Here is a 22375-nt window from a genome sequence, read left to right as displayed (position 1 = left end):
CATTTTTTCATTTTCAGTGTTCATTCAGAAACTGCTTGTATATGATTAAACATTTATCAAATGTCCTTGGCTCTCCATACAGCTCTGTGGCACAACTCAAAACAAGGAACAGCTCTTTGACAATTTATCACAACAAGTCATCTGATTAAAAGTAGATTTATTTAGGTACACTTAAATGAGATGGGCATCGTATACTTCAAATCTAAAATGTATCAATATAAAACAATAAACATTGCAATAGTTTAACAAATGGTGTTGCATGTCGCATGTTCAAAGTCTAGTATGGTCATGCCACAAAATGGCACATGATGACAAATGTACAAATAATCTTATGATAGCCTCTACGAGAACGGTAGTTTCCTATGTTAACCGTATCCTAATGTTTACTGTTATTCTCTCCATAAGGCAACAAAACAAAGGGTCTCATGTTACTCATTGTTTTAGTTTGAGCAAAATAGGTTCAGTTTTTATCTTTGTAATGCACAGTTAGCATGTTAAAGGAAATATACAGTCATGCAACGGAAATATGTTCAGAGTTACATGCCCTATAATTGTATGAAAAACTGACAAAAAGATGACACGGACTTAACAGGAAATGAAATCATTCTTTTTATGGTCTGATAAAGTTAACACATTTTGAGACCACAAACAGCTTAAGCACCAATAAAACACAACTGTTAAAATATGGCATACTATCTAATGCTTTGCAGGTGCAATTGAAAGTGTGGAAACTTAGCCAGCACATGTAGTGACATATTAGTAACTGAACTGCGTATATGTAAGTAAGTGCTGTACATATTTGATATATACGTTCACCCGAACACAACTTAATGCCTCAGTTCCAGACAATGCGGTACCACTCAACATGAAACTGCCAATGACCTTTTTAGAAGTTCTCAAATTTGGATTGTCAGAAGACTTGAGAAAATACACAAATCATTCAACACTTACCAAAATGCAAATTTTGTATTTTCTCAATGACGTTTGTAATTTGTTTAATATTCCTTCATAATATCGATGTAGCCTCAAGGTCTTTTTACTTTTTCTGAACATGAGCAAGTTTAGTTTTACATCACTTTTAGCAATATTAAGGCGGTGGGTGCCAGGAATGGGCTTCACGCATTGTACCCATGTGGGGAATCGAACTCAGGTCTTCAGCGTGACAAAGTTTAATGTTTTAACCAATAGGCTACCCTAATGCCTCTTTTAGCAATATTTCAGCAATATCACGCAAGGGACATCAGAAATGGGCTTTAATATGACAGTCGTGAGAGCTCATATCAGGATGGTTTCCTAATTATAACATCTCTCATATCCACATTTCCATAATGCTAGCTGCAAAATCACTGACACAATGTTTCCTGTTGCATAAGTCAAACTGAACATTATTCTAAATATATTACCCTTTTCTTGGAGAATTAATCAGCAAATACTTACCATGCAATTGTATATCAATTTAAAGGTTGAACAAGAAAAGCATGAAATGTCAACCATTTTTCCATTTCAACATAGGGATTTAATTGTAGCACTTCTTTCACGATATCTTAATGTTTTCTTGAAAACATAAATAACATTTGATCATAACTAAGAAAAATGTGTACTACATGTGGAAACATTTCTACGAACTTTGGAAAACTGGAGAGAGGAAGCCAAGAAGATGGGTTACTGAGCTTCCAAACCCTTAACAATTGCTTACGGTACCAAGTTGTCAACTGTCTTCAACTGCAGAAGAAGCAAATTTACAGAAATCCTTTACACGCTTATGAAGTCATGTACATCAACAACCAAGTTGTATTTACACTCAATATAAAACTTGAACTGGTTGTTTGAGCTGCCAAATATTTGAACACTTTAGAAATACAAGAAGTTGAAGACTACAGAAATGCATTCTAACTATAAGTTGGGTTTATTTCATTATCAACAATGCAGCATTATTGATGTGTTAAAATTTCACTTTTTCTTTTACATACTTACAATATTGATACAACTTACTCGAAGTGATTAAAACTCAATTAAAAATTTGATGAACTTAAGTAGAGAAATTTTGAACACGGTTTATTTTGATGAGTAACCAAACCATTTCCATGTCAACAAAAATCCTGTTCCATGAAAGATTTGTACAATATTTAAAAGTTTTCTGGCACTCATTTACAATCATATATTTACAAAATGAAACTAATCCCTCTTGAACTTAAAAAAATATTCTTAAAATTGATTCTCTGGCAAAAGGATCTAGTTGAAAATGTTTGCCAATAGACATTTGCCAAAGAACCAAGAATATGACATATTTTTTTCAGCATGCAGTGGTTAAACTGTATAACATATTCCCTTTCCACATTTCAGATAAAACTCCTACAATTTCACACCATTCCTCTTTTTTGAATGTTCCTTAGTTCCAGTTTTGGAAAAACTCTGCACTATCCTAATTCTCAGCAGTACACAAGCACAAATCAAGAAACAGAAGAATCTTAATCTGTCATATAACTTCATTATGAAAACCCATGCTCTTCAAAAATATAATCCCAAGATATTTTAATAAAAGTATATTGATATGTCATCTTGACAATCATCATACTGTAAAACTTTTTCAAGCAATCATCATCAGTGAGAAATACTGATGATATTCTTGAACAATGAAGACAGACGAAAAATCTTAAATGAGACAGCATAGAAATCAGCATAACTTTGAACAGTTGACATAGCTGGTCATCCTTGATGGCCTTGTCAAAGCTCAAAGATTTTATGGAAAATACAACTAGAAAGTTTCATGTTATCAAGTTTATCCTCCCAACTCTTTTCCCCAAGGCTGCCATTCAATCCAGATCGTTTCTCCGTGGCGTTTACTCCACCATGAAGCAAATGAATACTCTGAAAAAGCTGTAATAAACATTTCAAATACATGTACAATGAGACCCAATATACATGAATGGGAACTAACAAAGACTATCTTTAACAAAAGCTTAGCAGAAGCAAGTCTAGTTGCTGCAAGGCTTGCACTATCTAGAAGTGAACATACCAACTAGTGAATATTGTAAACAAAAGACCAGGCTGACTGGCAACTCAAGATGAGGCGTGGTGTTGTCTGTATCGCGATGAGGATGAAAGGTTTCTCAACTGATGTACATTTCGCTCTGATATTTACAATACCCACTGTGTTGTGTGTGTAAACAGTATGTAACAGATGAAAGTCGTAACAAAGATGACAGTGGAATCATTTACAAATGAATATGAAAATGAAAAAAAATGATGCACAAGTTCACGTGTCGCTACCTTGGGAGGTGTACTACAGAGACAGTGTCACTAGGGGCGGTGACGGTGCCGTCGTCCGACATCATCAGCTGGTATTCACATGTACAATGTTTTCTGAAAACATTTAACAAATACACATACACCCAACATGCATTTATAATGCACTTTAGTCGAATTTCAACCGAACAGTACCGTCTCAACTGATGTGACCATTTTTTCAAGTTTAAGTCCATTCCTTAGTTTTCCTTGAACAATAGCTCTCAGCTGGGCTTGAATGACGGCTCACTTTCCTGACAGGTTCCCTGTAGATTCATTATTTCCGAAGTCTTTGACTCCCATTTGGCAGCATATCTTGAGTTAGTATTTGTTGAGAGTAGAAGATGTGCATCAGTACTGACCACTAGTGGGCCATGAGAATTCCCCTTAGCTCTGTCCTTCCTCTTCAGTTTTGATTTTCTTAATAGCTGCACCAGTGATTGTGATGGTGGGTTTGCTGCAAATACAATAACAATGATTATAATATAATTACAGTGAGACCTCGGAGATCCGGACACATTCGTTTTTACGTAAATCGTCCGGATAATTGAATATCCGGTTATCTGGATTTTTGGTTTTCATACACCTCAAGGAAAATCCAAAATATTTATGATCATCAAGCGTTTATTATACATGTATAGACATTCAAAAACAGCATCACAACATAACTGGCTTGAATATCGACACACTGCACTTTTATTGCTTTGACTGAATAAACAACATCGTATCACTTCGCGTGAACAAACAACAGAAGACAACTTTGTCAGTAGAGACGTCAAATTTGCAATTAAACATCACTAGACAAGATTATTTACCTTTTAAGTTATAAGTTGTTTTGCTGGGCATTGTATTATTTGCAGGGATTAAGATTACCGCGTCGTATTTGTCTCTCGCATTACACAAAGCCGGAAATAGCAATCAGCTGTGCACGCGTTACCCGGCGAAAAAGTTCAAACATGCACAATAATATAGCGGGATGAATTCTGGCGCGTCGTCAGTAAAATATAATACAGAATACTATTATTTAACCCAAAGAATTTTATTTACAGTTTTTATGTAAAATACATATAATCAACCCTAAGGTTTACGGACCCTCATGAATGTGGTACGCACATGGAATGGGGTAAAATACGGAGGCCATTTAAATTCACACATTTTTACCGATGATACTGTCAACTAGCAGTCAATGGAAAACGAGGCGGTAATCAGTTAAAGTGATTGTTGAATGGGGTAAAATAAGCAAGCCAGTTTGTTGCTACAATAAATATGATATTTAGAGAAGCTATATTAGACACAAAATATATATATGACACCACGTCTCGTGTCAAAACACGTGGGACTCTCGCACTTCCCTTCACACGGTTAGCGGTAGATCAAAGCTTCGTGCGGATAGGTGAGTCAATTTTGTGTTGATTTAGCCGGTTTGTTTGTAAAATGTACCGTCCGGAAACGGAAACCGAATATCCGTTATAGACAGTCACTTTTATAACGTAAGAGAATGTTTTTTTTCTAAAAATTGACCGGAAGGCGAGGTTTCCAGATATCTGGGGTCCGGGTATCCGAGGTCTCACTGTACAACCTGTACGTCCTCTGTATGCCGATGCGACCCGTGAAGGTCCGGGTTAGAATGTGCCTTCAGTAACCCATGCTTGTCGTATGAGGCGACTAACAGGATAGGGTGGTCAGGCTCGCTGACTTGGTTGACATGTCATCAGTTCCCAATTACGCAGAATGATGCTCATGCTATTGATCACTGGATTGTCTGGTCCAGACTTGATTATTTACAGACCGCCGCCATATAGCTGGAATATTGCTGAGTGCGGCGTGAAACTAAACTCACTCACTGTATGCCGATATCACATCAACAAACCAAGCCTACGATAAACGGTAACTGTCATTGATGCTCAAAGACTTCAGAACAGATTCCATCTGTCAAAGGACATGCATAAAATATTCAAAAGAATTCAGTTAGAATTCAAACAGAATGGAAATGTAATGAAATGCATTACCATGAATCATGTGTTATGTAACATAAGTGTATAACATACATGTAATATGGGTGACATGGCCTTGAAAACATAAACTGGACTGATAATATTCTACCAGTTAAGATATGTTTTGTTGAACAAATTTCCAAAGAACTGCTGAATCTATTTGAGACATATCAGAATAGGTATTTTTCACAATTTACACCCAGTACTGGACTGTCCTGTAACACTGCAACTACAAAGTGTTTGGCTTACCCATCCGAGCTGACTCTCTTCACGGCTATTTTCCCACCTGCCATTGCTGTTTGGGAGGCATCTGTAAAAAGTAAAATCAATTTTAGATAGATCCATAAGTAACACAAAACAACATAATGCCTTTAAGCCGTCTGTCTGTTAGCATTTGCTGGAAGCCTTTTCACATATTTCATCATCATCATCATCATAATCATCACCATCACTACAATCACATCATCACATTATCTACAACAATGAGGCTAGCACATAGATATATTCCTTTGTATTTTTAACATCATCATCATCATCATCATCATCATCATCCACTCACCTTGCAGCCACCTGACTTGCGTAGCTGGGCCATAACCCTTTTCGTTCCTAGCTGCGATACGGAAGATGATGGCTGGTTTGGTGGTGAAGTCTATGTGAGCTGATGCCAGACTGGCCGTGGTGACGACACATGAGGGGTTAGGGCCACAGTAGACTCGCACAAACGCAAGCTGAGCTGGGGCTCCGGGCTTTTGTTCTGCTGCCGCTGCATTTCGGACGGCCAAATAGACAGAATACTCAGTGATTTTTCCGGCAGTGTTTTGAGGTGGTTCCCATGATAAATGTGCTCCCTCCGCACTCTGAAAATAATATTAGCACAAACATGTACAGGGTTCATACAGATAACTAGTCATCAAATTTAAGGCCTCCTTAGGACCTTTTCAAGACCCAATCAACAATTTTAACGCCCTATGGAACCACATATACTGGACAAAATAAGTTAGGGATATTGGTATTTTTATGATTGATATTTTATCAGAGTGGCAATGAATAAAGAGACCTAACTATATTTGTCCAGTATATAAACATAAGCATTTAAAGATACGTGGTTAGTCAAAAGTGAGGCCGACAAAGGGAAGTAACTGTTAGCTACATCACGACGCTGGGAAGGTTTGATCTTGATGGCAATTAATTAACACACATTGTCATTCAAAGTATTTCTTACACTTTTTTTATAGTTTCCTGTAACTTGACAAAGTTTGATACACTGGCAAATAGAGCCCATGTCATTATTTTTGTCTGAGTGAGACGACCAGACATCACAGTGTACAGTAATATACAATATATCCAGAGAAAATTGAGCCACTTCATATATACATTTAAGTGTCCTCACTCCAGTCTTTTGAAACGATTTCATAAGTAACAGTATCTGATTTAGTGGTCACACCACTTCTAATGATTCTAGTAGCAAAACATTATCGGAGAGTGGTCAATTTACTTTCATTTAAGTGGAGATCCGTCTCCACCCCAAAGATGGCTACCCGGTGAAAGGGGAGTAACTCCTACCTTACTGATCTTTATTGCCGAGGGTGCCCCTGGGAAACCTGGCAGACATGTTTTGAAGGCTGAGACTTCACTGAACGGACCTCGGCCACAGGCGTTGATGCCTGCCACACGGAACTTGTAAGCTGTTCCAGGCTGGAGTTCTTGTCGTTTTAACACGCTGTGGTCGGGGACGTTAACAACGTCAATATCCTGAAAGAGAGGGAGAGTTTTCTAAAAAATTGGCGCTACCATTTCCTTGCCTTTGAACATGTAGAATCATGATCAGAATCTTGTCTAAAATACACCATATTTACTATTATGGATCATATCAATAACATGGCTGTATCTGGACTACACAAACAGATGGTCAATAATGCACAATCAAGAGTTTTACAATTCTTTGAACACTTGTAAAAGTGTTTCAAGTTGTTTGGCGCCTTAACCATGGATAATGCACTTCTTAGGCTTTTACGACTTCAGTGAAACCCACAAGTGGGCAGTAAGAATGAAGATAGACACGACAATATTACTGACACAAATAAGCTGAGCTCTACTCCTTTTCAATTATGAAAGAAACCTTCACACTTGGCAGCCATTCTGCCCACTGGATCCCCATTTTAACTAAATGTAGAATCTGCTGAGAAAACCTCCTAGAAACATTGTCAGAACTTACATCTCCATTGCCCTGGGTTCCTTCAGAAGGAAGGTGGTAGTGAGATACAATACGTGCCCTTGATGATTCGACATCATACCACTGGTTTGCATCACGCCAACGGAGTTGTCTTTTCCTGAAACACAAACGCTCATTATTCCCTGCAAGAAACAGTGCATACTCATTTGCTGTTCTACGTGCAAACAGGGGGACACCTAATATGGCAATTCATGCATTGTACCTATGTGGGGAATCAAACCTGGGTCTTTGGTGTGACCGAGTGAGTATGGTTTTACAACGCTTTTAGCTATTTTCCAGAGGGCGGGCACAGAAATGGGCTTCAAATATTGTACCCTGAGTGGAAATGAACCTGGGTCTTCAGCGTGGCGAGTGAACGCTTTAACCACAGGCTACACTACCGCTCCTTTGGTGTGACAAGTGAACACTTTAAACACTAGGCTAACCCACTGCCCCTATGGTGTGACAAGTGAACGCTTGAACCCACCGCACTAAATTAAGTGGAATAAATAGAGTGTTGTTACACCGGTTTGATCAGTACTATCACATCACAGCATGTCAGTTTGATATGGAGGAAAGAGAAAATGGAACTGTACGTACAAGGTAATATTAAAGGCCATCACAGATCTCAAACCAAAAGCGATCCATCAATGAACCATCAAATGAATGTGGAATAACTTGATGCACTCAACTGACCTGTTTAATCTCTGGTTCCGTCTTGACGCCATTTGCCGGCGTCCCTGGCTCCTGTTTCACTACTGCTGCTGCTACAGGCGCCGATGACATCGCTGCTGTCGCTAACGTTGCGAGGGGATCTGTATAGTCATACATCACAATGAATAATGTGTTAAGCATAAAATCAGTTAGGCCCAACCATGTACAAAACTTTACAAATGCATCAGTGAAGAATAAAGGGGGGTAACTCACACGCCGGTATATTGGTGTGTGTGTGTGTGTGTGTGTGTGTGTGTGTGTGTGTGTGTGTGTGTGGTTGGTTAAACAACAATCAACACTCATGATATCGCACTGTGGTTTTTTGTTGGTCTTAAACCAAGACACTTAAGGCCCAAAAAATATATATATACGTTTCCTATTACATGCTTTTTAAAAGTAGGGTAGGTGGGTCAGTCTTCAAAGATACTATATCGTGTAGTGACAATGCCTTGTTGTGAAACATTGAAAGATTTCTATAGCAATCATTATTCATGTTATTTATTTGCAGGTTTTGTCAGTGAGAGCCCATTATGCCAATTCAATGCAATCTATTTTAGCCCTATGTACACTGAAAAACATAAAATATCATACTCAATTTGGATGAAAATGATGTGTTGAAATGCACTCCAGTCATGATTTAGGGTCAGGTGGGTTAAGATAGGGTCGGATTACAGTTTTACCAGAAACAGACATGGTTTTTTTTGCCTAACGGAAACACCAAAACAGATCATTTCAACTGACCCATTGTACTTACCTGACACATCAACACTGAACCACGGCACCTGCTGCTGAACCTGTAAATGTTGAAGATGTGTCCATAGCACTTTCTGACTGAGCCTGGGCGAGGGAGGCCTGGCTTTCGAGGTTTCACTGGAGATGCTACTGTCTTCAGTAGCCGCTGCAGCTGGGTTGTGTCCATGGGTTCACAACAGGCTTCCACGCTACCGACACCTGCACTACTTATAGCACTATTTAACAGAGCAGCGTTCACCATCGGCTGACTAGTTGATTCAACTGCTGGTGTGGGAGAACCTTCCTGCTGAACTGACTGTTCACCTGGATTTCGTCAACACTAGGTTTAGAGTCACCATTATCACCATGACCTTCACCTGGGGCTGTGACCCCTTCCGATGTCCCACTATCACCTTGACCTTCACTGGGCCCACTATCACCTTGAACATGATCACTTCCTTCTGGAGGTGGCGTTCCACATCCTTCTGGTCTGCCACAATCACCTGTTGGAGGTGGCGTCCACATCCTTCAGGTCTGCCACAATCACCTGCTGGAGGTGGTGTTCCACATCCTTCAGGTCTTCCACAATCACCTGCTGGAGGTGGCGTTCCACATCCTTCAGGTCTGCCACAATCACCTGTAGGAGGTGGCGTTCCACATCCTTCAGGTCTTCCACAATCACCTGTAGGAGGTGGCGTTCCCACATCCTTCAGGTCTTCCTAATCACCTGTAGGGAGGTGGCGTTCCACATCCTTCAGGTCTTCCACAATCACCTGGAGGTGGTGTTCCACATCCTTCAGGTCTTCCACAATCACCAGGAGGTGGCGTTCCACATCCTTCAGGTCTTCCACAATCACCGGGAGGTGGTGTTCCACATCCTTCAGGTCTTCCACAATCACCGGGAGGTGGTGTTCCACATCCTTCAGGTCTTCCACAATCACCGGGAGGTGGAGTTCCACATCCTTCAGGTCTTCCACAATCACCGGGAGGTGGAGTTCCACATCCTTCAGGTCTTCCACAATCACCAGGAGGTGGTGTTCCACAACCCTCAGGCCTTCCACAGTCACCAGGAGGTGGTGTTCCACATCCTTCAGGTCTTCCACAATCACCGGGAGGTGGTGTTCCACATCCTTCTGGCCTTCCACAGTCACCAGGAGGCGGTGTTCCACATCCTTCAGGTCTTCCACAATCACCGGGAGGTGGTGTTCCACAGCCTTCAGGTCTTCCACAGTCTCCATTAGGTGGTGGGGTTCCACATCCCTCGGGTCTTCCACAGTCTCCAGGAGGAGGCCCCCACAACCCTCAGGTCTTCCACAGTCACCCCAGCCTGAGTATCTGCTGTAACTACAGGTGTAGCAACTGGAACAGGAACAGTGGTGATCAGGGGACAGCGATGGGTGTGACCTTGGGGCCCACTGGGGTGATGGTGATCTGCATGGGCTGCTTGCCCAGTGTGGTATGTGTGGCGAAGTGGCTGGCGATCTGCCTGGTGGCAGGCCAGTGTTGTAGGAGCGCTCTCAGGGTTTGCTGGGCGATGGAGTGAGATGGTTGAGGTGCCGCCTCCTGTAGATGCTTTGACCATGGGGCTGGAGAGGATGGAGGTGGCAGAAGTGGTTGTGGTGGAGATGTGGGCAGGGACAGCCGTAGTGGACCCTGTCACGCCAGCTTGGGCTGGAAGAAACACGAACATTTATATCTTTTAATGAATACTGTAGGGAGACAAAGGAGTGAGGTTTAAATAAAGAAGTGACTCATCCTTTAGCAATATTCCAGCAATATCATGGCCAGGAACATCGGAAAAAAGCTCCATATATTGTACCTGTTGGGAATTCAACAAAGTTCTTTGGCATGATGTACAAACACTCGACCACTAGGTAACCCCACAACTAATTTCAAGACAAAAGTAAAATAGTGAAGGACTGTCTACACCTCAGTAAACAATACTCCATCTTGATAATGCCCTCTGTATACATACTCAAATCAGTAGTGAGTGACTGAGGTAAGTTTTACGCGGCACTCAGCAATATTCCAGCTATATGGCAGCGGTTTGTAAATAATCCAGTCTGGACCAGACAATCCAGGGATCAACAGCATGAGCATCGATCTACGCAATTGGGATACAATGACATGTGTCAACCCAGTCAGCGAGCCTGACCACCCGATCCCGCTTGACGCCTCTTGCGACAAGCATGGGTTACTGAAGATCAATTCTAACCCGGATCTTCATGGGTTTTCAAATCAGTAACTCCTGGGTAATGGTGACAATCGAGACATGGTCAGCAGATAGTTCTCATTTCATCATCCCTTTGTGAATGCCAGTCACTGGACTATGCATGCAGTCTCTATACTGTCTAAAACAACATACCTGCTGACAGGATGGTGACAACAGGCTTAGTGGCTGGCGATGTTCCCAGTTGATGAGGGAAGAGCAGTGGCTGATGATGGGCTTATTACCTTCAAGAAAAAATGTTTACAATAAATCATTTCTTTGTTGTTTAATGCCACACCCCTGCAATATTCCAGCTATGTGGCGGCAGTCTGTAAATAATAAAGTCTGGACCAGACAATCCAGTGTTCAACAGCATGATCCGATGGCGTGTCAACCATTACCACCAATTAACACATTTATTATTCAAAAACACAATTTCTATTGTAAAACACATGCTAAAAGCACCAGCCAACTAAGGATTTCTTCTGGAAATGCTCAGATTACAATTCATAGCCTCTAGTCTACAGCAGGAAGCTAAAAAAGGTTGCCATTTGAAATTCCTTGGAATTAATTATATTAGGCACATGTTTAAAAGTATCATGATTTTTCCCAGATGGGAGTCAACCAAACAAAAGTACAAAAATCTCTACTTTATGGAAAAAGTATAAACAAAATATAACCTGTTACATTTGACTACTTTTAAATGTCATTGTGTGTTCATAGTTTCCAAGCTGACTGTTCCTAAGCCTCACCAATGATGGTCTGTGCTGTAGATGAAGCTTGAGAGCCTTGGGGCTGACAACGATGAACTGAGTGATTTCCCTGGCAGCCTTAGTTTGGGTACTGATGTGATTATTTTGGTAGGTGTGTTGAGGTATTCCTGCCCCCAAACTGCAAGCGATGTGACGATTGTTTTGGGTGCCTGCATGAAGTTGTCGTGGACGCCGGCCCTCGAAGCTTTGGCCATGAGATCATGGAGGAAGGATGGTCTTGATTATTGTGGTCACATTCTTGGTGGAAGACTGGAAACAAGCAGTTTCATATAGAGAGCACTCTAACAGATTTGGATCATACTCAACAACTATCAGTACTGGAAATTTAAGTTTGACATAAAATTGTCATAAAATCTATAACAGGTCATAACAGTCATAGTTCCATTAAAGAAAGAGGATGACTTGATTTGGGTATTGTTTGTTTTTTAATGCTGCACTCAGCAATAATCATCTGTATGGCAGTGGTCTGTAAATAATCAAGTCTGGACCAAAAATCCAGCGATCAACATCGCTGAGCATTGAACTACATAATTGGGATACAATAACATATATATGTCAACCAAGTCAGGGTTGACCACCAATCCCGCTAGGGTGTCTCTTACCAGCTATGGTAAGCTGAAGACACAATCTACCCCTATTTTCATGGATACTCAAATTTAAGAATGGTGTCAATGCTGATATACTGCAAATAGCGTTGTACCTCAAGTCAGGATTGGGGCATGGGCATTTGTTAATAGTTTTCTAGAACCCGAAACCATTAGCCTGAATAGAGTTGTGGAAATGACCTTTAGAAATGACACAGTAGGCTGGACACTGCTGATTCCAAGGATTGTGGAGGGGGGTCTGGCCTGACTGGTTGCTGGTGAAGATGGCAGTGGGTTTGGTGGAGGCCAGCCTGGGTCGTCACCAGCTTCACTGCATTGTTGCCCCTTGTGGCAGGCCTCCACTTTGTCTGTGAGGGTGGAATCCATTTAATTGTATGACAATGTTTCGCCTATATATATTTCATAGTTATATTTCATGAAATAAGACCTGAGAGTTAAAAGCTGAACTACTGAAGACGTAATGAAAAGGGATGTTTTGTTTGTTGTTAAATGCTGTGCTCAGCAATATTCCAAAGCTATATGATGGTGACCAGTACATAATAAAGTGTGGACCATACAATCCCATGATTGACATCTAAACGTTAATATAAGGAATATGGCAATGTCCCTCCCGTTTAAGAATGGAATATTTATAACAGATTTACTACATTATATTTTTGGGTCAAATACAAGATGTCTGAAAAGACTGGTGTCTGCATAATCACCCAATGTTGGCTGTCGACATAATTGGAAGACATTGGGTGCAATGTTTTATGAGATATCGAGGTTAACAAGAGTTTCAAAAGTGGTCAAAGTGTCATGGTGGCCTTGGAAATAAGGTCAAGGTCACCAAAATCAACTGGTGTCTGGGTAGTCTGCCAATGTAGGCTGTCACCAAATTTGAAGACATTGGGTACAACAGTTCATGAGATATCGCGTTAACAAGAATAAGGATGTACGCACGCATGAATACATAGTCCCCCGTTTCGCGTTGCGGCAGGGGGCAAAATTAATGACATGCACCAATCTATCAAAGGGACCGTATCATCTGATCTCAATGGGCCAAGTAGTTGAAACATTGTACTAAAAATCAGCATTGATTTAAATATATCATTCTGAAGCCAGTATTGTTCCAGCAAAAGCATGGCGGATAAGGATGTTTTTCACCATTTCAGGATCTAACGACATAACTTTAAAAATCATGGAAAAAAAAATACATTGTTTTTGTCTTTCCTCAAATATAATTCTTTGCCTCTCCACGGACTTGTGACGGTATACAAAACGAAAATATCATTGTGATAAACCCATCTCTATTCTTCTATGACTATCATCTCATGTTTGGAATATACGCACACTATAAAGGCCGCCTACTTTTACAGTGGCAACAGTCATCCCTTGTGTTGTGCTGACCAGGGAGTGACAATATCGTGGCTGGCTGCCGACATTGATCCGCCCTTGTGGACAGATGATGATCTGTTTGCCTGCCTATATTGGTGGTTCCCTGCTGTCTTCAAGATGGCAGATCCTGGAACAGACACGCTGGATGGTCTGTGTTCCTGGTGATAATGTTGTTCCTGAACCAAAGTAAAATACCATTGTACAACAATGTCCACTGACCAGGAGAATTGGTTATTAGGGTGATGCTGCCATAAAATTGTAGATCTGTGTGTGTTATGTGTTTCCACTTCTACTAGTTCAACAAAGGCTATTTCAGGTTGTATGTAAGCCAGCGGATACTTAAATGGATCAACGAGTCATGGTCTTACCTCCCCTATAAGGTCCCTTTACACTGATCTGCAACTGTTCTGCCTTACTTTGTGCATTCTAAAACTGAGCAGGATCAAAACTTCAAGAAAAACATGTTTCTGTGTAACTGACTGCTCGGCGCATCATTCTGCTGACCAAAATGCATGTTTCTGGCATTTTCGTGGGCGATCTTCGAAAGTGTCCTGTGCATCCTTTGAGCAACACTTCTGCCCTCTTTCTGACATGTTCAAATGTCCTTTGTACAACCAAACTCCTCAGTGACCGCTCGCGCGTTTATTGAATATGTTCAATATAGTTGCCGCCACCATGGCGCTTCTGTGCCCGACCATGGCGATGTCTGTGTGCCTTCTCTGTCACGACCCTAATAAGTCATTTTGCCTTCATTGAGTGTTCTACATATTTTAGAATGCAAAAGAAGGCAGAAACGTCGCCGATCCTGTGTAAAGGGTATAATGCCGCAGGCCAGGCAGGGTAACAAGAATGAGTGAGTGAGTTTAGTTTCGCAGCAGCTTTAGCTATATTCCAGCAATATCGGCGGGGACAGCAGAAATGGCCGCTAACACAATGTACCCTTACCATGTGGGAATCGAACCGGGTTTTTCGGAGTGACTAGCAAATGCTTTAAACCACAAGGCTACCCCACCGCCCCCAAGGTTACAAGAAGTCCCTTTGGTAGGATACGGTTCGAATCGTGGTATAAATCTGTGTCTGTTTTGTTATTGCCTACATGAATTTTGTTGTTGGATTTATGATTACAATCAATTATTGACCAATTACTGCACTTCAATTATCATTCTGCATAACATGTGCGATAACCAGCAATATCTACACATATACCAACAAAATACTGGAATTGAAAACTCTGCTCACCTTGGAGTTTCCCTTGCGCTTTGACCCTGAGGGTGTGACAATGGTTGGTGTGACAACCTTGATTCCGGGTTTATGGGCGGTGGTATGGTAGCCGGTAGTGCCGGTATCTTCTGTTGAAATGCTGCTGCTGCAGCAAGTGCAACAATACCAGTCATCTGACCCCAGCTCCCTGCTGTTGAAGAACAAACATATTTCACTTAGGCTGAACATCATATTTCGTCAATAATTGATGGGGATAAAATTCGAATATAAGACTTTTAAAGTGTTTGCCTTATCTTGTACTTCAAAGAGTGTACATTAACAGTGTGTTTCAGTGACTTTTCCTTAAGCAACTCTGTCTTACATTTTGCTTATGCATCTTTGTCCTATTGTCTTTTGTTGCATTTAAAAACACACAACCAAAAACAGGACTACAATTTATACCAGTGTGCCTGCAATCTCCTTTTAAAACAGCATACATATTTGTCTTCTAGTCCATTGGTTAAAAATGTGTCCCATCAAAAATTATCCTTTATGAAAAATTGGTTCACTGGCAAATTTACAAAGTTTCAAAATGTTGTTATGATTATTTGGAAAGGCACCCCAAAATGCAGGATTATCAAATCACAATTATCCAAGAGAACAACTTCAGAGATGCTGCAGATTAATTTCAATGCACACAACAAATTACATACACTGGTTACTATTGTTTTATGTCCCTGCCCCAAGCTGATGATCTGGGAGTGGCTGCCCTCATTCCCTGGAGACACTGGTTATTGATTGTGACGAATACCTTGACCCTTTGGCGCAGCCAGTCACTCAAAAAAAATCGAAAGTCCTCTCAAACAATATGCAAAATGACCAGGAAAGTTAAAAACACGACACTGACTTTCTAAGTGTCAATAAAAATTAATCAAAACACAATTTAAACCACAAAAAAGAGAGAAGGAAAAAGTGAAATAGAAAAAGAATGATATCATTATCAAATGTTTGAGAAAACAATACCAGGGATATTTTCAGACTATGCTTGTGAGATTAAAATGAAAATCACTTTAAGGTAACCTAACCTTTAATTTCAAAATTACTCAGTCCAGTTATTTGAGACAAGCAAAATACATGCCAGAAAACTAAAAGCTAAATCAACAAATTGAACAATCACAAATATCTACCTTCATGATGCAACAAATTAGAAACTCATGCCTGTAAACTAAACTGCAAATTAACACAACTAAGCAGTTAACATTCATGTCTTTAACACGGACAAACTGAACATACACAAAACAGAAAACAGGAAACAATGGAACAGATGACAGACAGAGTCTCAACAGGCTGGACATGGACAAAGACAACCCATTCCTGTGAATGTTCACGATTCAGAATTCTTCTAATTATTTGAAATGTTTTAAAAACATTTGAATATAAACCAATATGCACACAAAGCAATGAGAAGCATCAAAAATCATCCTATTATTTTTACTCAAGATGGAAGCATGCTTTTTTGAGTTATATGTAAAAAATAAAACTGCAAATTTTATTACAAAAGTGTTTGAGTCGAAGCATCAAAGTACTTTAATTTTATTGGGACAGAACTAGTCCTTTCATAGTATTTTTCCCATGATGCAGTGACAAAGTGTCTTTGTTTTGGACGAATTGTTCTCTTGCATTTTGTGATGAAAATATAAAATGCTATATAAAAGGAAATAAATGTGTTGATCATATTGATAAATGTTTACACGTGGATGGTTTCATGCAAAATAGTTCAAAACACTTGACCAAAATATATTTTTGCTTTGTTGTTATTGCTATGAATGAGGTGAGCCATGAAGGCAGCGTTGCTAACTATATACCTCTGATTGTCTGGCTGGAAGTGAGAGTCTGGCGAGCCAAGATTAAGCATCCCGAGAGCCTCACTGCTGGTACCAGTGGGCTGAGGAAGGAGGCAGTTAGAGATAGATCAGAGAGGCATTGAATGAAACAGTAGACAGATAGAGGGGGCATAATAGAGACAAGATAAATAGGGCTGACAGTTCGTAGGGATGATAGATCCATTACAGAAATTTGACAGTAGATTGGGGCAGCATAGGATGAAAGTATAGATAGATCAGAGAGGGCACATAGGATGACTGATAGAATAAACAAAGGCACATAGGGGTTGACAGTAGGTAAATCTGGGGGCATGTGTAGGATGACTTCCAGTAGATAAATCAGGGGCAATAAGGACTAGACATGAGTAAGATAAGATCCTCAGGGGCACATAGGGATGACTAATAGATAAGATCAGCAAGAATGTAGGGATGACAGTAGATAAATCAGGGGGCATCTAGGAATGACAGTAGGTAGATAATCAGGGGCCATAGGACATGCACTGTAGATAAATCCAGGGGCATGTAGGGATGACAGTAGATAAATCAGGGGGCATGTAGGATGACAGTAGGACAAATCAGGGGCATGTAGGGATGACTGTAGATAGAAATCAGGGGCATAGGGATGACTGTATATAGATAAATCAAGGAGCACATAAGGTTGACAGTGGAGTAAATCAGGGCATGTAGGGACGACGGTTAGACAATCAAGGGCACATAAGGTTGACAGATAGAATAAATCCAAGGGGACATGTAGGGATGACAGTAGATATGCACGTCATCAGGAGCACATAAAGGTTGAGCGAAATTAGATAAATCAGAGGGCATGTTAGGGATGACAGTAAACATCAAATCAGGGGCATGGGATGACAGTAGATAAATCAGGGGTCATGCTTGGGGATGACTGTAGATAAATCAAGGGGCATGTAGGGGATGACTAGCACTAAGATAAATCTAAGGGGCATGTAGGGATGACAGTAGATTGAAATCACTTAAGGGGCATGTGCAGGATGACTGTAGATAAATCAGGGAGCATGTAGGGATGACTGTAGATAAATCAGGGGCATGTGGGATGACTGTAAGATAAATCAGGGGAGGCATGTAAAGGGATGACTGGCAGCAAAGATAAAATCAGGGGCACATAAGGTTGACAGTAGATAAATCAGGGGCATATTGGGGATGACGGTAGATAAATCAGGGGCATGTAGGATTATTAACTAGATAATAATCAGGGCATGTAGGGATGACAGTTAAGAATAATCCCAGGGAACCTTAAGGATGACAGTAGGTAAATCAGAGGCATGTAGGGATGAAGCCAATAGATCAAAATCCAGGGGCATAGTAAAGGGATGACCAGTAGATAAATCAGGGGAGCATGTAAAGGGGATGACTGTAGAGTAAAATCAAGGGGCATACTTAGGATGGCTATGGAGATAAAATCAGAGGGCCGCCATAGGGATGGCTGTGCGTCAAATCAAGGGGCATGCTAGGGATGGCTGCCAAGATAAATCAAGGGGGCACATAAGGATGGTGGACGGAATCAGGAACGTGGGAGACAGGACGGATGGGGACGCGTGGACGGTGGGCTTCAAATCCGGTGCCGGGAACGGCTGGGCTGAAATAAGGGGAAGCACTGGACGGGCTGATCGGGGCGCCGGGACGTGCAAACAGGATGATCCGGGACGGACGACGATGGATCGATCAGGAAAGCGTGGGACGACGGTGGAATGGGCTCAGGGGTGATTCATGTTGGCTGCCGAATAGAATTCAAGAGGGAGCACATAAGGGAGTGACAAAATAGCAATAGAGTGATAAGATAAAAGTAAAACCGCCAGGCTTTGCTTTGAAGGGGACATAACCAGGTTCGTGATCAGCGACGACCGGTCAGACCGTACTCGCGGTATGCGCTCATTAATTAACGGGAACGGGGCGTTATTGCGCCGCCAATAATCAAGATAAAGTAACATGGGACCATGGACGATTTGGGGCGGAACCGGCATCGCTGTTTGAATGGACCGAACGTGAAAGTTCGCGGTGGCGGTCACGATTCCGGACGGGATGGCGGATGGATCGACAGGACGAAGAACAAATGAACTCGCGGACTGGAGGACAAAGAAGGCATGGACGAGACGGAACCGTGGTACCGAACTCAATGGAGGTTAACGGGAACCAATGATCGAATTCTGGAACCGGGCGTGGGACTGAGTTTGGAACGACCGTCAAGACGGTTGAAGACTCCGAGCAGTCGCGTTCTATGGACAGGCAGGATGGTGGGTTGAATATGGATCGGGACTGGCGCTGAGAAAAGGAAGCTTCGACGTGCTGGAAACTTCCATGGGATGGGCATGGATCGCTGCGGGATGTGGGAAGACGACGAATGCGATTCCATGGACAAAAGAAAGAGCATGGGATCGACAGGACGAAGTACTAAATGCAGCGGGAAAAAGAACTGCGGTGCCAGCGGACGAGACGTGGGATGAACTGGGACAGTATCGTCAACAGGATTTAACCGAGAAAAAGAAGCTAATAAATCCCTGGAATTCCCGCAGAACCATGAAGGCGCCGGGAACGAAGCGCGGCAGTACTCGATGGCGGACGGCAGGAAGAAATAGTCAGTTCGTGGATGGGACAGGGCAGGACAGATGCCAGTTCGTTTGGGACGAAAGAACTCTGGCGGGGACTGAAAGACCGGACAGAACATGGGGCGAACCAGACAGGACGCAGCAGGGAAGGACATGTTATGGTTCGTGAACGCCGGATGTTTCGGACCGTGGTATGTGGGACGCTGAAAGACCGAAAACAGGCTCACTGGTTCAAAACGGAACAAGGCAGGATAAGGCGGGGTTGTCAGATCAGGCAGGGTTTTGACGAGAAAACCGTCGCAAGATGCATGAACGAATGCGAAACAGGGGCAACCGGACATCAGGCAGGGCTGGGAAAACTTCGGACTAGTGAACCGAGAATAGGATGAACGGGGACGAAACGCAGGAATGAACAAACAGGATGGTAAAAGTTTAACAGGAAAAAGGGACAAGAGAAGAGGACTACTTAATGTTCCATCCAACATCTCTGTTGATATTTTAAGTAGGGAGTTTTCATATTCAAGTTTCTTAACTTGGCGGTGGGATAGGATTCCAGTTTTTAAAAGCCTACATTAGGTATCCTGCCATCAACGGGAAACTACATCTGCCTGAAACATTCAAATTCCACTTCCAGACAAGGGTATTTGCATGAGATCATCACCGCGTAATTTCAATTACTATTACAGGAATATATCTAAAGTGACTTTGATGAATTAAAAGCCCATTTAGATGTGGTTTTAATTGTTTCTTCAAACATTGCACTTTCGGCAATGAAATTCCCTCACTATATGGTATGTCATAGAATGGCCAGGTCTGGACCAGAACAAACCAGTGATCAAACAACGCCAGAGCATCTCGATCCTGCCTCAAATTGGGATATGCTGGGGCGTGTCAACAAAACTGGCTACCCAATCCCCTAAGAGTAAGCCTCCTTCGACAAGCCATTATGGGTTGCTGAGATCGGAATCCTTCACAGGTATAAAAGCTTCTTTGAGACAGAGGAGTTGACTTATGTGGGGAGAACAGTTTGAAGTGATACGCAGTGTTACATGTTTACAACTTTGGTAAAATCCACCGAGTATAGTATGCACTGCTTGAAACAAACCTAGTAACATAATATAGCTGGAACAAGCACTTAATCCATGAACTTAGGTTCTGGCATGTCCAAGGAGACGCAACTCTGCACAGTGAAGTGCCAGGATCGTAGAAAATAACGCCTTTTCCCAGCAATACACCTGCCACTAATCTTCGCCTAGGAACATTTTCAAAGTAATTTCTTTCAGTTTCTAGCCTAATGTCTTTTGATTTCCCTGCCCCAAAATAATGGAAGTAGCAATGGGTGCCACTGCCACTGTCTTCCTGCAGTGGGGGACCTCAATCCCACAGATTAATTGCTTGGCTCATGGGGGTGGGAGGTTTGACCCAAGCGCACTGCTGACAGCTGCAGTGGGGTCACTTAAACTGTAGAGGAGGGTAGATCCATACTTACCGCAGCTACAGCAGTGCCACATCAGAGGTTGGCACCGAAATACTCGGAGCTTCCAGGAGTGGCTGGGTACTTTAATGCATTTTACAAAGCTGAACTCAGGGGATAAAGTTGCTGGTGGCTTTCACCATAAATCAAAGTTCACAAGATGCTGGGGTCTAAAGCAGAGCAAGTGATTATAATATTTTATCAAAATGGGTCCAGAAGGCGCAGGTTTGAGTTTCAGCTGCTTTTTAACTTAAATATTCCAGCAAAAATATCCAAATGGGGGACCACTCGAATAGGCTAAACCCAAATGCCCATGTGGGGAATCACCCCGGGTTTTTGGTGATGGCCCGAAGGCAACCCCAACCACCTAGGCTTTCCCCTCCACTGGGCAAGATAAGGTCCATTGAAACAAGATCAATAAGATGCTTAAAGAAACCAGAAGAAAGAAAGAATCACTTTACTTAATTCACCTCATTTTTGGTTGCTATTATCAGAGATCATACTTGCCCTTATATTTAGGGCTTTAAGTATTTAAAATAAAATCTGCATATATATAAAACAGAATTAAATTATACCTGGCTGTCAAGAGCTGGCTCCCAAAACTCTGCTCGTAAATGTCATGCCCAGATCAAATCTGTGTCAATGCCTTTGGCCTATCAAGCTATCTATACATTTCCATAACTACAGAAGCCAATGCTTACCTGTCTCAAAGGGACCACAAGATCCTTTGGAAGCACACCTGCAAAAATGACCATTCATATTATAAACCAAATAACTTTAAATTGAGACATCACAAAATAAAACAAAAAGAAACAAAAGACAGGTTGTCAACTTGGGGGCTCCGGTTTAAGCGTTTGGGAACTATAGAGCTCCAATTACAGCCCTCATTAAATCCACCTCACACAGCCTCATAATCACACCTACACCTCATATTTTTACCTTACAGTATTTTTTGCTGTCAAATAGCAAACTTCAGCTTGAAGAGAACAATGGGGAACTGTCTTGGGAATTAAATGGAGTGAGACAGTTCTTGGATGTCTGTTACTGTTCATGTCAAGAGTTGGGAATACAAAACCTGGAAATGATCTTCCAGGGCCAGGGAATAGATTTTGCTATAAATGAGTCATTTAGAATCCTAAATATATTAAACAAGTTCAAGAGCATTACCACATGCATAATGTTCTGGGCAGGGCAGTGCAAGCCTGTTTTTGTCCTGGTTTTAGCAAGGTTAAGACTGTGTTCATGTGGTTTCATTATCACTTGAGATTAAGCTAAGTTGAGTATGACTAAATTAGTAGCACTTCTAAAGAGAGCTTTCCATGTAACTAGGACCGCTGT

General features: G+C 41.6%; 1 protein-coding gene and 1 long non-coding RNA gene across 2 annotated transcripts; both read right to left on the bottom strand.

The window, feature by feature from the left end:
* Positions 1–3489: 3489 nt before the first annotated feature.
* Positions 3490–8306, bottom strand: LOC124287818 (host cell factor 1-like). The gene is made up of 6 exons (XM_046724280.1): positions 8188–8306; positions 7495–7609; positions 6843–7031; positions 5839–6136; positions 5529–5589; positions 3490–3742 (listed from the first exon to the last, which is right to left on the bottom strand). Exons 1-6 carry the CDS (start codon positions 8217–8219, stop codon positions 3673–3675), a joined length of 765 nt encoding a protein of 254 aa, XP_046580236.1. The 5' UTR covers positions 8220–8306; the 3' UTR covers positions 3490–3672.
* Positions 8307–12747: 4441 nt separating this feature from the next.
* Positions 12748–15208, bottom strand: LOC124287826. The gene is made up of 3 exons (XR_006901321.1): positions 15141–15208; positions 13881–14077; positions 12748–12871 (listed from the first exon to the last, which is right to left on the bottom strand). It is a non-coding gene; the product is annotated as an uncharacterized LOC124287826 (long non-coding RNA).
* Positions 15209–22375: the final 7167 nt, after the last annotated feature.

The sequence above is a fragment of the Haliotis rubra genome, unplaced genomic scaffold (genome assembly GCF_003918875.1).
Source record: "Haliotis rubra isolate DU_JTF1 unplaced genomic scaffold, ASM391887v1 Scf406, whole genome shotgun sequence".
NCBI classification, from domain to species: Eukaryota; Metazoa; Mollusca; class Gastropoda; order Lepetellida; family Haliotidae; genus Haliotis; species Haliotis rubra.
This window is presented reverse-complemented; position numbering and strand designations above follow the sequence as displayed.